The sequence below is a fragment of the Hypomesus nipponensis genome, chromosome 14 (assembly GCF_054491055.1).
Source record: "Hypomesus nipponensis isolate SF chromosome 14, ASM5449105v1, whole genome shotgun sequence".
In the NCBI taxonomy this organism is placed as follows: domain Eukaryota; kingdom Metazoa; phylum Chordata; class Actinopteri; order Osmeriformes; family Osmeridae; genus Hypomesus; species Hypomesus nipponensis.
The window spans coordinates 6,797,495-6,812,285 of NC_140374.1; the positions used below are offsets into that span (position 1 = coordinate 6,797,495).

General features: G+C 44.0%; 1 protein-coding gene across 9 annotated transcripts in view; it reads left to right on the forward strand.

The window, feature by feature from the left end:
- The window catches only part of LOC146258444 (inositol hexakisphosphate and diphosphoinositol-pentakisphosphate kinase 1-like), a 31,925-nt gene that overhangs the window by 15,683 nt on the left and 1,451 nt on the right, over positions 1–14,791 (forward strand). The window contains exons 16-30 of one of the 9 annotated variants that reach the window (XM_084671527.1): positions 594–715; positions 801–983; positions 1,171–1,312; positions 1,776–1,999; positions 2,289–2,416; positions 2,849–2,963; positions 3,499–3,606; positions 3,849–3,965; positions 4,070–4,210; positions 4,505–4,607; positions 5,795–5,938; positions 7,871–7,933; positions 9,821–10,003; positions 12,460–12,597; positions 12,803–12,901. In XM_084671527.1, coding sequence (XP_084527653.1) covers positions 594–715; positions 801–983; positions 1,171–1,312; positions 1,776–1,999; positions 2,289–2,416; positions 2,849–2,963; positions 3,499–3,606; positions 3,849–3,965; positions 4,070–4,210; positions 4,505–4,607; positions 5,795–5,938; positions 7,871–7,933; positions 9,821–10,003; positions 12,460–12,597; positions 12,803–12,901 — 2,010 coding nt within the window. Of the gene's footprint in view, positions 1–593; positions 716–800; positions 984–1,170; positions 1,313–1,775; positions 2,000–2,288; positions 2,417–2,839; positions 2,964–3,498; positions 3,607–3,848; positions 3,966–4,069; positions 4,211–4,504; positions 4,608–5,794; positions 5,939–6,255; positions 7,821–7,870; positions 7,934–9,820; positions 10,004–12,459; positions 12,598–12,802; positions 12,902–14,791 lie in introns of those variants that run through there. The other 8 variants (XM_084671530.1, XM_084671529.1, XM_084671532.1 and 5 more) reach the window with 8 other exon arrangements.

Genomic DNA, 14,791 nt, shown 5'->3' on the forward strand with positions numbered 1-14,791 from the left:
CTGGCAGTGTCCGCTCTAATTCATCCCAAAGGTGTTCTATGGGGTTGAGGTCAGGACTCTGTGCAGGCCAGTCAAGTTCTTCCACACCAAACTCGCTCATCCATGTCTTTATGGCCCTTGCTTTGTGCACCTGAATTCAATGATTTGGATAGCTGAGTGAATACTTTTGGCAGTATAGTGTATGTGCTTCATTGAGCTTGGCTTGTTCATTGGAACTTGTTGTTGTCTAAAATATTCCAAAAAGCTCACAATCTCAAGCCAACACTCAAAGTATTTGAAATGTATTTTAACCCAGCTCGAGTGTAAATACTGTATCCTTGTGCTTTGGGCCTCAGAAAGTGTTTTGGTCAAAAAGCCATGACTGTAGGTCACAAGAAAGTATCGTTGAGGATGGATATGGATTGATGGTAGAGCATTTGGCTGCTGGACCAGAAGTTCAATCCCCCCCATGTATATTGCTTTAGATAACTGTGTGCTAATTAAATACAGAATGGTATTATCACGAGGCTAACCTGTGTAACCCTTGGTTCTCCCCTGCCTGGCTCCTGTTGTCTCTGGACTGACTTGTCTGTGTTCTGTTTCTCTGCATGTAGGAGACTACGCTGGGTTTCCTGGCTGTGGCCTGCTGCGCTTACACAGCACCTACCGCCACGACCTCAAGATCTACGCTTCCGACGAGGGCCGCGTACAGATGACCGCGGCTGCATTTGCCAAGGTCTCTCTCTCCTCTCTGCTTCTCTGTCTGTTTCTCTCTCTGTATGCATCATGTCTATACTGTACCAATGTGTGCTTGCATGCAGGGTTTGTTGGCCCTAGAAGGGGAGCTGACACCAATCCTGGTGCAGATGGTGAAGAGTGCCAACATGAACGGTCTGCTGGACAGCGACAGTGACTCCCTGACCGACTGTCAACAGAGGGTCAAAGCCCGTCTACATGAGATCATGCAGAAAGACCAGGATTTCTCCCAGGCAGACTATGAAAAGGTGCATTAGAGTGTTGATTTTGTATCAGGTTTTTTGTATTCAGCCTAAACTGTCAACAACTGACATAATCAAATACATCATAAAGTACAAGCACATCAACACTTGAACAGCACTATAGGGACTACAACACCTGTTACACGCTACCTAGTTCACTAGTCCTGCTAAAAGTGTGACTGTGCTTTTCCAGCTGGCCCCTACAGGCAGTCCATCCTTGGTCAACTCTATGAAGATCATAGAAAACCCAGTAAAGACCTGCGACAAGGTTTACGCCCTCATCCAGAGCCTCACCTCCCAGATCCGCAAAAGACTTGAAGACCCCAAGTCTGCAGGTTTGGCCTGTGCACTGACTGACATAAAAGAACTGTAAATGTATTCACAAAATTAAACATGATATGAACATGCCGACTTGCCTTTGATCATTCTGACAATGGTGGCTTGTAACCAGATATTTCCCTAAACCTGCATGCTCTTGTAATGAGCATGGCACCTCATAGCATAAAGTGCTCATCATCTCATACAGTAGCACCAACTCACACTGGATCTCACCTTCACAAAGCCCTTTAGCTAATATTAATATTGAATAAAACCCATGATTAGAAAGGGGATATCTAATTGGATTAAATGGGACAAGGCTTTCAAGTCTTTTGCAGCCAATTTTTTTTATTTTTTTTACACATATATCCAGACTAATTTTTGATTGTCTTGTAATCCCAAACATGGCCTTAAACTTATTTTCTAGGCTAACTTCTCTTTCTTCACTTTCCCCCAATGTGTGCCCCCCCTCCCCTCCAGATCTGCAGCTGTACCACAGCGAAACCCTGGAGCTGATGCTGCAGCGCTGGTCCAAGCTGGAGAGAGATTTCCGCATGAAGAGCGGCCGCTACGACATCAGCAAGATCCCGGACATCTACGACTGTGTGAAGTACGACACGCAGCACAACTCCTCCCTGGGGCTGGAGGACACGCTGGAGCTGTTCAGACTGTCCCGCGCCCTCGCAGACATAGTCATACCACAGGTGGGAGGAGGAGACACATGCATACATACACACACATCTGCATAAAGTACACACACACAAGCATACACATCAATACACACACACAGGAGTGAGGAATCAGGACCTGGTGGACCTCTTTGACTGTCTCTTTTTCCCGCTCTGTCTACCTCTTACTGGCTTGTATTTGTATGATTTCACGAACAGAGCAAATACAGCAATCCACCTGAAGATCCCATCTAACTTTCCCCCCTCCACACTTTCCTGCGGCTGTGGTTTTGTGTTGAGCTTGTTTTGGTGGGCTTCTCTGTAGGAGTATGGCATCAACAAGCCTGAGAAGCTGGACATAGCCCAGGCCTACTGTGTGCCCTTGATGAAGAAGATCCAGCTGGACCTGCAGAGGACACACGAGGACGAGGCCGTCAACAAGCTACACCCACTGTAAGTTACATTACCACTGTACTGTACCGTGGTCACACAACCGTCCTATCACTGTCTCTCCGCTGTCTGAGTGACTCCCAGTACCATTGAGCAGTCTCATTAGGTGCTGTGTGTAGGTGTTCTTCAGCTCGGGTGTAGCTTAGTGGTAGACCATGTGACTGCAAGTCAAGTGATCGCAGTTTCAAATCCGCCCCTGCTTCGGTATGTTGCTTTGGATGAAAGCGTATGCCAAATGGACACATTACATTATTGTTCCACCAGTGTGGCAGTCAAGCTCAGTCGATCAAAAAGGCTCAATTAAAAGATATTATACAATAGTATAATGTACTGTAATGTTATTTTACGTAAATAACATGTATGTGTATTGGCCGTGTGTCCGTTGGACTCCAGTGAGTGATCACCCTTTGTCTTTTACTCCTCCTGGTGGTTCAGGTACTCCCGAGGGGTCATGTCTCCGGGTCGCCACGTGCGGACCCGCCTCTACTTCACCAGTGAGAGCCATGTCCACTCCCTGCTTAGCATCTTCCGTTACGGAGGCCTTCTGGACGTACGTCTACAAGACATTAACATTGAATTTATTTGGCAGACGCTTTTTTCCCCAAAGCGATAGTACCACACTGCTGCAGCTATGTGCTGGGCCTGCTCCAGAGCTTGAGAACGTGGTAAAGGTTAGCTCAGTGGTTAGAGCACTTGGCTGCAGATCAAGAGGTCACAGGTTCAAATTCACCCCAGGTTCTGCACTTCGCTTTGGATAAAAGCACCCGCTAAGTGAAGGCATTGTGAATTATTTGGTATATTGACCATTATGAAAAATTGACCATGTCTGGATTTCTCATGACTATCTGTATCAGTGAGGGAACCCTTGTTGTTTGTTTCTATTGAACATTTATACATCCCTACAAAGAAAATTACTTTTAAATCTGTCATGCCAGTTATGTTGTTTTATTGTCATGGGTTGTCCTAGCTTGTGAATGTGTGTTTTGGAACGGGCTATAAACAGGCTAAGAATCTGTGGCATCCCGCCTCCCGTCTGTGGGATGCTGTGAAGCTAAAAAGAGTGAGTATGTGTGTGTTTGTGACAGGAGGTGAAGGACCAGCAGTGGAAGCAGGCCTTGGACTACCTGGGTGCTGTCTCTGAGCTCAACTACATGACCCAGATAGTCATCATGCTGTATGAAGACAACAATAAGGTGTGTCCAAATCAAATTTGATTTGGATAGCCATTTTTACAAGCAATTTCACAAAGGGCTCACAAAGGGCACCTATAATCAATTTAAACCCTCAGGTTACTAGTTATGCTTGTAAAGGCTGTGCTTTTAGGACTGTTCTGTCAAGAGTTTTAACTCTGTCTGGTGCTTACTCTCTGACGTTGTCCCTCTTTCTCATACGTGCGTGTTGGATTGTCCCTCTCTCTCTGGCGTGTAATAACTAGGACCCTTCGTCCGAGGAGCGCTTTCATGTTGAGCTTCACTTTAGCCCCGGGGTGAAGGGCTGCGAGGACAAGGAAAATGTTCCCCTGGGCTTTGGCTTCCGCCCAGCATCCGCTGAGGTACGTGTGTGTGTGTGTGTGTGTTTGGGGATGTAGCTGGACCTATTTTTGTAGACGTGTGTTGACTTTGTGTTTGAACACAAAACCCTTTCTGCGTTCTTCAGAACCAGGAGAAGCAGACCAATCAGGGAAGCCTGGAGGACCTATCACAGGATGAGCCTGACAGGGCTTTGCCCCTCAACGAGCCAATCAACATGCAGAAAAGATCGCCCATGCTGCGGAACCGCAAGGCTGGCTCCATGGAGGTAGCTTACCCAACTGAGATCCCCTGGATCATTTCACGAGTAACTAAACAAACTATTTAGTGTTTGCATCAAGCCCCAATAGATTCTTATTTTACATAGTATAATGTCTTGTATAAAGTTCCTTCATACAAAAGATTCTAGTAAAGTTAAGCCCTGTAGCCCCGGCCGATAGTAACTAATTGATGTTTTCAACGCCGCTGACCACTAAGTACAGACATCAACATTTCCACTAGCAAATGGTGAATTTACTACCTGTCTGTGTCAGCTGTCTGTCTCTTGTCTCACCCTGACCAGGTCCTGTCTGAGACCTCCCCCAACCACTTGTCTAAAGGCACCTCCTACCGTCTCTTCCCCTCCTGCTCACGTCAGTCCCCAGAGGTCAAACAGACAGGCCCAGGTGGGTGTCCTGTTTCTGCCTTTCTGCTCCCTGTTCCAACCACTTGCCTGTGCCAACCCCTCTCTCTCTTTTTTTCAGTCCCTCCATATTTCTCCCCCTCCATATTTTCTGTGCCCCCCTTCCAACATGCCTCATCCCTCTTTCCAATTGCAGCATAGCTCCCATGACTGCAGCAGCCAAGGCTCTAGAATATTCAGGCTAGAGTTCAGTGGAAAACATGTGTACACTCAAAAACAAGTGCCAGGTTATTATAAAAGAAATCAGTTTTACAGAGTAGTCAGTATATCGTTATGGCAGATCCCACTGCCTATCTAAGGGGGCTTGAACCCCCAGGGTACTATTCCTGTCTGCCTCCACTCACATCCATCTGTCAACAGGCGCTAGGATACAATCGCCACGGACACAACCAGCCCTCCCCCCCTTCCCACTGCAACCTGCTAACGCAGGGATATTAACAGAGTGTTTACAGGGACCAGCTGGAAACAGACGCGGAGTGGAGAATATTATAAAACTTAAAGTCAGTACGGTTGCTCACCTAGCTGGAATGGCCTTGTGCTAGTGACTGTGTAACGTTTGCTCTGTGTGTCTGCATGCAGTCTTTAATTCAATTGTTTCTGACCCACTCTACTGACGCTGTTCACCACTCATCTGTATCGGGTTTGAATTTGAATGAGTGTGGCTTTAGATTTAAAAGTGTAATAATAGACGATTTACAGTCATTTAAAGCTATGCCAAGTGGAAGCACTTTCTTATTTTTTAAATATTCTATAAGTAAGTAATTCACGGAAAGTTCCCTGAACTAAGATGGAACATTTCTATCTCACGGTCTATGACCTACAGTATCACACTTGTCTGTCCTAGCAGGAGAAGATTGTATTTACACCTTATCAAATCCCTCATATCTTAAGCCCTTGGCTTCCTCTCAGTCCAGCCCCTCCAGCTGATTATGAAGTGAGAAATTAGTGTAAAGTCCCAGTGAAGAGCGGCTCTCTCTTTGATCAGAAAGAAGAGACCGTTCTTAAGAGTGACCTACATTTGTGTCGGCCTCTCTTGTCATAAACTCATACACACACATTCAGATACAGCCTTAGCAACAGTCTAGAGAAAGGCTCTTATTAATAACTGCATGGTGAGTAAAGAGATCTAATATTCCCCCTCCTCCTCCACTCTTCCCTCCATCCCACCAGTTTTTCCACACACAGGCTCCCTGTGCTCGGGCCTCTTCAGTGCCTCCGTCCTGGGGGTGTCCTCTAGCGCCCCCAACCTGCGGGAATACGTCCTCACACACCACCGCAAAAACCTCTCCCCCGGCAGTGTGCTTGGTCGAGATGGTATGTTCCACTCCAAGCCCAATCGCAACCTGTCTAGATCTCTATCTCTCCCTGTTCACATCCTCACCTGGGCACTGAAGCAACCTTGCTGTCAAACCCTAAATACTCTTTTGATGGGAATTTCATCGGACCCCAGCACATGTCTCTCCCCTGTCTCCTTCTGGTTGCTCTCCTAAATTGATTCATTTATTCCTTTGATAGATTTCAGGCAGATAGATTCATAGTCCAGTAGCCCTCCCATCCATCTTTTCCACAATAGGAGTGATTTTCCTTCATCCCTCTGAATGATGCTTTGCATGGTTGTTTTTTTTCTTCAGCATGATCCACATCAGAATTGACGCAGTATTGACATAAAGTGCAAAGAAACCACCAATGATCCATACTGTTGCATCATAATCAAGGAAGCATGCCTGCTAACATCACTAAATGTGTGAAATTAGGTTGGTAAAAAAAAAAAAATGTTTTGTGCATGTTTTACTGACCTTGGGAAAGGTTTTGGGGGATTTGTTCAATTGTTTTCCTGTCTGACGGTCCTACTACTTACTGCATATTGGGCACCCAAGCCTGTTGTGTGGAACAATCTCTACTTAAGCTGTCTGGTAGAAGAATGTCTGTGTTGTCTGATTTCCTAGTTATTTGTCTATGGACAGAACAAATGTATGCACCTGTGTGCAATTCTGTTCATCTTATGCTCAGCATGTGGAAGCATTGCATTTTCATTGTAAAATACTTTTTAATAAGCTCCTGATTCCATCTGACAGCTCACCTATTATTATGCATTTCCCTTTTTTATCTTTATTCACAGTTTAAGAATAAGCACTCCATGCAAATCTACAGGAGGTTAATTCCAATACTAGAGAATTCTGTTTCATTGGTCAAATATATAGAATATGAACAAACTAGTGACTGACAGTTAGTTTTCAGTGCAACTCGCATGCTTGCATCCCCTTTAGCCTAAAATATGTCAGGCCACTGAAAATCTATGAATTGACTTTTAATGTATGCTGACAGCAAACCCCCTCCCATGTCCTGGCTCTTGTTATACTTACACATTGAGTCAGTGACTTTCATAACCACCAGGGGGCCTCATCTGAGCTTGATTATTCTAAATGCTCAGCCAGGACATGAGTGATATGGCCAAGAATGTGCATCTACATAGGTTTGCTTAATTTGATCTCAAGTTGATTCCCCCTCTGTCAAGTCAGGGCTGTCATCACCCCCTCAGGAAGCGCACACTAAGGATTTTCAGAGACATATAACCTGCCACCTGTCTTTTTTCCTTTTTTTTCACTGCGGGTTAGGGTTAGAACTGAACTGACTTTCTTGTCCACTCGGTGGCACTGTGTCAACTAATCTCAACATAATACTCAAACAAAAAGCTTCTCTCTATAACACTGTTACGTCATATTTTTCTCTGTGTTGCTGATACACAGTTAGTCTTTATATTTATCAAGCTCTTTTAGTAGGGTTTATATTTGTTAATTTTTTTACCTATGATGAGGTCTAAAGACACCAGAAACAGTTGCACCATTGGAAAATGTATTTCAAGTGACTGCACTAACCATGCCTATCTTTGACTTTCATTGTTCATCATTGTTTTCCCCCTCAGTTATGATTTGATTTAAAGGGGCATAACTACAATATAGATGACTGAAACAAATAATATAGTTTTATATTATCTGAGAAGACGTCTCCGAACCCTGTCAATCTTCTTAAATACTCCTAGACTAAAACTAAATATCAGTCATTCATTATCTTCTTATCCATGTCAGTTAGGCACGACAGTGACGAACAACCACTAGACCCTCAGCAACACGTAACACTTGACAAAGGGGTCAGGCAGACAGCAACAGACTGAGAGACAGAAACACAGGAAGCAGAGCCAGGTAGACTGCTGCCCAGTAACGCCAGTTACCTTTCTTATCTCCTCAGAACTGTTCTCTATGCCGGCAGTAAAGAGATTTTCTGTGTCGTTTGCCAGGCATCCGACTAATGGTATGTCTGCTTTTTTCAAGTTATCTCGCCACTCCCAACATTCCCTCTTATCTTGCATGCCCTTTTTTGGGAAGGAGGGGGACATTTCTGTGTTCTATTTGGATTTGACAATGGCTGCATAATTACATGATATCAAGATCTCAATTTCTGCAAGTTCCAATTTCACAAGACATCTCCGTGCTTCCACTTGTGTGAATTTGAACCCTCACCTGTTAATGTCACCTACTTTTCTTTCAAATGTATCTTTGATCCACTTTCTCTATACGAGAAATATATGTATATGTGATATATCTGATACAGGATATATCTGTGTGGACTAGTATACATATAATTTCTCCTTGTGCTGTTATTGGTAACTCAACGCACTTTATTTTATAAACAGTTAACCCCTACACCATTCTATCAACAGTACTGTCTGGTTTTAATTTAACCATTGCTAAATAATTGTCTTTAGACAATCAACTTTCATGGAAAGGGTTAACAAAAAAATGATTGCCATTGCAATGCTTACAGCATTAAATTAATGCTGGCTGATATTCAAGCATGGCAGAAACAATGTAGTGCCACAGAATGAATTCATCCTAATATACACACTTACACACACTAAAGCATAAATGAATATTCTATGACATTTTCCTTACAGGAGTTTGGGTAGAACAGGCTCCCTTTAGTAGTGTAGTAGTCTGCTAGTATGCTCGAACTGTAGCATATTATTATTCCATAAAATGTATTCTTCTTTTCAAGCTGTGCTGTACCATCTAGCAGCTGGATGGGTTTGTCCTGCATGTATGAGCCCAACAACAACAGTAATGTGTGCCTGATAAGTGAAGCTGATCATTGATTGCTCAACACTTTTTGCGGTCAAAATCCTTTGCACTTGACCTCATACAAAGAATGACAGGTTTAGTACTTCAGTTAAAACTCTTTCCAAATGTTCGAAGACTGTGGGAAGTACAGACCAGCTGCTACCTGTCGGGGGAGGAGGGGGGGGGTTTGACTGTCTCTTGCAGATTAGACAGGTTTGAGATTGAATTCACTACTATCAGTAGCGGTACACCTCATCCAAGTCTCTGTATTGTTTTACCTTGGGGACCGCAAAGACGAGCTGTGTCTGTGTATATGTAGATCTTCAATGGTTTTTGTGTTGACCGTTGGGGCCGACAGTTTTGATGACGGTCGTGATCTGGGGTATTATTTTGCAGTCCATTGGTCCAGTGCTGACCATGAAACAGAGAGAATGTGTGGAGGTTGTGTTTGTGGACCGAAATGGAGACAGAGGTGTTAGAAAACCATCGGAATGAGACCACAGTCCTGTCCTCCAGTCGTGAATCAGGTTAAACGGACTAAATGGCTCCATTCAAACACGTCATCAAAAAAAACAATCACGCTCCTCTCATTTTTCATGCATTTATACCCCTGTCTTTATTTCCACATTGTTGTCCATCTGGGCTGCACTGTTAGTTGCTGTTTGGAATTAGCACCCACTATCACAGTCTCATGTCTGGCATTGACCTGTTATGAAGTCTCACCAGTTATGCTCACTCTGGAGGCGGCAAGTTGTCTCTGGCATAATTGTGTGTTTCCATTTAATCAGTAGTGTGGATACACGCTGTGGATATATGCTTGTCAGCTTTAGTTGACCTCTGGATAACTTTGTATGAACTCCTTGAAATGGGACACATACTTGTTTTTTGTTACTTTGGTCCCGCTAAGCTCATAAAGAGCAAAAGGTTTTCATGCGAACATACACAGTCTGCACCTGTAGCTGGGTACCCAGTTCAGAAAAACAAAAAATACCATATGCTGCACATCCCTGGCACAACCACATCCCTTCCGCTCCTCCTCCACTGTGCTCTCTTCTTCCTCGCTCTGCCTCTTCTTCCTCAGAGCCCCTAGAGGAGCACCATGTCACCCAGCTGCTGAGGGGGCTGTCCTACGACCTGACCCTCCCAGGGGGTGCTCCTCTGGCCCTGGACAGGGCCATGGCCCAACACCTGCTCCAGTGTCCCTACCACCTGCGCCTCCTCAGGAACTGGCTGTCTGGCCAAGAACCCCCAGAGTGCCTCTACGGTCAGCCCTTGAGAGACTCCGGTTACCCCCCCCCCATGCAGTGCTGGGCCAGGGGAGCTGCTGTTGCTGATACAGCCTCAGCATTGCTAGTTTTGCTTTACCTTTTCTCTAGCTGTTTGTTTCTCTCTGTCGCTGTCCTTTTTTTCTTTGTGTTGAGGCCTGTGTCATCATTTCCTGTCCACCACCACTTACTCTGTGTCTTCTAACTTGGTGCCCATATTCATCCTTGTCTCTGGACTCGTCTCATACTGTCTCTGCATGCTTGCCAGAGAATGCAGTAATTGCTTCTCCAAATGGAAGGTTTCTACATTCCCCTGTACCCTAACTAAGGTCATCAGTAGCCCAAATCCAGTTTGGCATTTTGTGGAGATCTGTTATCATGCTTTCTCTCTTGCGCGTTGGGTTTTGAAAGAAAAAGTAAATTCTGAGCACATGTTTCTTTTTCTTGCCAGTGACCTGCTATGAATGGACATTCGAAAAGCTTCTTTTTCTTCAACATAAACTGCACTAAACGGAGCCCCGTTTCTGCATGCTTATAGGGGACATGGCTTTAAACACTGAATGACCTTACGGACAAACCTCTTCTTTTTGAAGGGTTTCAGGCTTGCATGAAGTGTCTCACGTGCATGTTACTGCTCGGTAACATTCACATGTAGTCATTTAGCAGACGCTCTTATCCAGAGCGACTTACAGTAAGTACAGGGACATTCCCCCCCAAAGGCAAGTAGGGTGAAGTGCCTTGCCCAAGGACACAACATCATTTGGCACGGCGGGGAATCGATCCGGCAACCTTCTGATTATTAGCCCGACTCCCTCACCGCTCAGCCATCTGACACCCCAACACTGCAAAGAAGTAGACACTAGATGAGACCTGCTGGCTCTGGCTGTTAATAGAGATCTTAGAAACAAGGACTTCTCCCAGACTGAGAGGGGCATTGCTCTGTGGGAGGTCCTGATAGGGAGCAGTACTTTTGCGGATCCCTCAACACCCATGAAGGATGTTTTCGGGCCAGATTGCTGATGTTCCATGCGGCATATCTAGGTCGTCCTATATTTTAATTGACTTATTAAGCTGTGGTATGTTCAAAAATTGCAGATTTCAAGAGCAATTTAGTGCCAATATTGGCACTTTGTAAAGCCACACAGGGAGACATGGCAAAATGTCAGCAAAGACTTTTGACTTTCTATTCCATTAGGAAATTTAGAATTGAGAATAGATCTATGCGTTGAAATCCAGTTACACATTTCCAGTGACGTGACCAGTTGGCAGAGAGGTAAAGACCCAGCAAATTCACCTTCACTTTTTCAGTCTCATATGGCTGTGTGTCTCTTTCTCCGCAACTCTGTCAAGGAAATTAATACACAGATATTGCTGTGTCGCATGAGCGTTTTCTGCTCCCTCTGCATCTGGCGTGTGGGCTCAATTTGATACCCAGGTGGAGGAAAAAGGCTGCAAGATGGAGAGAAACAGGCAGTCACGTTGTCCGTGTAAAGAGAGGATTGTTCCATCCCTTCATGCAATCCTTGTCATGTACAGTATGTTTGTCATCAGAGACCTTGGAAAATGAACTTTTTTATGTTGTACACTGACCTCGGCTGACAGATTCATGGTGCTACTGTACAACTGCCCCCAGTGATACTCTTACAGTTTCAGCAGGAGCTCTCCACAGGTACTCTCCCTTGTAGAAATTGAATTGCAAAGACTGCCTGAATATTTTTTTTTTTTTTGGGGGGGGGGGGGTTAATATTCAGGGAAATAAAAATCCATCAACCTTGTTTTCATACTGGAGTTTAGGCAAGGGAGTTAATGATTCATGATTAATGATTGGGAGTTAATGAATTCGTCAAGGCCTCTCTTCATAGGTATTGCTTTATTATGTAGCTTCTGTAGCAGTTTTGTCTGTGATTAAGGTGTCTGAGAAGGCTTTAGTGGTAAGCGCTGGAACTACACAATAGGAGTTGAGAAAGCAAGCCCAATGGCATGTCAAACTGGAGATGGATGGGTGGATACGTCCCCTCACCCAATCCATATTCTTGTTTGTTGTCTTCATCCAGTTGTTCTTTTTCTGGCTGCACTGTATGTTGTGGAGTGTATGCTAAACAGGCTCATTGGTGTGTGTCAAAAGGCTGTCCTCCTCACACAAGACCCATGCACAGTACTCGTGTACTGAGTTTACAATGTATTTTTGTAATCCTTCACTGTTCAACATCTTCTTTTTGGATCTTTGTGTGAGAATGATTCTGCTTGATTTTGGCATGTTCTTATGCAGCAGTACACCTGAAGGGTCAACCTTAACTATACACTATTCCACAAGGAAACGTCACATTGATGTCGTTGAGTTTAATTACTAGCGAATGGGAAAGGGCCTAGCTACAGTTCCACCACCACATCTCCTCCTGCCAGCTCAGATGGAGGGGTGGTGCGAGTCTGTCTCTCTGTGTATCTTCTACCGCAGGCTTTGAAGGCTGCTCCATGGTGCCCTCTATCTACCCCCTCGAGACACTGCACAACTCGCTCTCCCTCAAGCAGGTGGATGAGTTCCTTTCAGCCGTGTGCGAGAGCAGCAGTGAGGCCCATGCCAAGACCATGAAAGGTAGGCACAAACCGTAGCTTCCATTCACATACTCTACCCAGATACTATGTCATTCTACGCAAAACGTCTGGATTAATCTGCCATAGACAGTTGTTTATCCATCAATGTATTGCTGTGGCAGTTCACTACAGTAAACTAGTATACACATGTATCTGTTGTGTAAGTGTATATCTCAATGTGTTGTTTCCACATCTTCTGTGTCCAGCTCTGTCCGCCCTTTTTGACTCTCAGAGTCAGGCTTCCATGGACACCTACACCCCTCCCTCCACAGGAACCACTGTCCCGTGCCCCCCTCCCAAACATTGTGAGTATGCACTCACTATAGACACTTCCATTTGCTGTAATAATCCTAACCTTTTTATTGTACATTTTTTGGTTTTAATCAGCGACTGTTTGACAATGTTGATTTCATTTTGGGGGGTAGATAGAATTGGAGGAGGAAGCGCCTTTTGATGATTGAGACCTCACCCTTATACAGGAGGTTAATTCCTGATGGCAAAACTCTTAACCACAGCCCTTCCCTGTTTGTCAAGCCATGGACATACAAACCCCACATTCACGCAGCACTTGATCTGTCATGCGAGCTAAAATAAACTCCCAGTGGTTTTGCAGCGCACCAGCTATGTAGATACACTAACAATTAAGACTTTGGTGAAGTAGGGCTTGGGATAATAACCCTCCCTGTGCCACATCTCCTCTCTATTGTTGTCAGCTTTCAGCCCCTCCCTTCTGCCTTCAGATGCCTCGTCCGGTCTCCTGTGGACCACGCAATGATTCATTTGGCCTCTCAACCGTTTTAAAAGGGATTGGTGAAACAGCTGTTGAAGCTGCGTACCACCTCTTTCCATATCTCTTGCTGTCTCTCCCTCCTTCTCCTGCCCTGAACCTTTCAAAACTATCTAGGTTGCTGAAACCACTGTTTTAATTTGTCTCCTCATAACCCATTTATTGTTTTGACAGCATGTGGGGAGGGCTAGGAAACATGCTGGAGGTTATGAGTGTCCCACAGATGAATAGGAGCTCTGTTTTAAGTCACGGTGCCATGACGTAGTTTGTTCTCCCATTAGACTGTTGTATTTAGTAAAAACAGACAACTGTTTTAGGGCATCTTTAATAAAGATGTGTGTCTTTAGAGAAGTAAAAGAACCACTTACAGTTTAGCTCTCTGCCTGACAATACTATATAGTGAGTCTTTTTACTTTTGCATTCAAAAACTAAAAAATATCCTCTTTGTGCATTGCTACTAGGGCTGGGTGATATATATATTAAAAATTGATTTCTAGATATTGTCAAAAAATGTACGATATTCGATATATATCTCAATATGTTTGCATTTAAATAAAAAAACATTTGATTTTCATTTGCCCCCATTAGAAAGCAACAAAAACAATTTAGATAGAACAGCTATTGTTACAGAGTACAAAATGTGGATTGCAAATTTAAGCAGTTGCCATAACATGGTACTGGCAACTTGACAAAATGGACCTCACATGGAACATTTCATGCAGAGGTCCTTATATGAGGACAAAAAGAGAGTGCCTGTGTGCCTGGAATTTTCTGTTTGTGCACATGCTCTTTGTGAGCATCAGTAAAAAAAAGTATATATATTCAAACGTGATGTGCTAACATGGATGCAGCTATGAAGCCACCGGGTTTGCTCCAGGGAAAATTTATTTTTAAGAACCTTCCCAATGGAAACCTCGACAAGACTAAGGTTGTTTGCACCTTGTGCAATGCGGAATTAGTTTACTGTACAAGTTCTTCCAGTCTCAAATAACACCTAAACGCAAAGCATCCCTTAGCTAATGCGGAAGATGCCGGGCCAAGCACTGATGTAGCGCTGGGGAAGAGTCGTCGTCAAACTGTTTGAGTGTAACTGAGGCAAGCCCGTCAGCACAGCTCTATCACCCAAGCTAACTAATCTAACTAACCCGTTCTCAAAGACTTACTTTAGTCATTATTTGGGTAGCACACATATTCTGAATGCCTTCGGTGGAATTCAATTGAGAAATTGTAATCTAGATTAATCTATATTAATTTCAAGATTAAAGTTAGATTAATCTAGATTAAAAAAATATATATATATATATATATATATATACCTACCACTAATATATATATATATATACATACATACATACATACATACATACATACATACATACATACATACATACATACATACATACATACA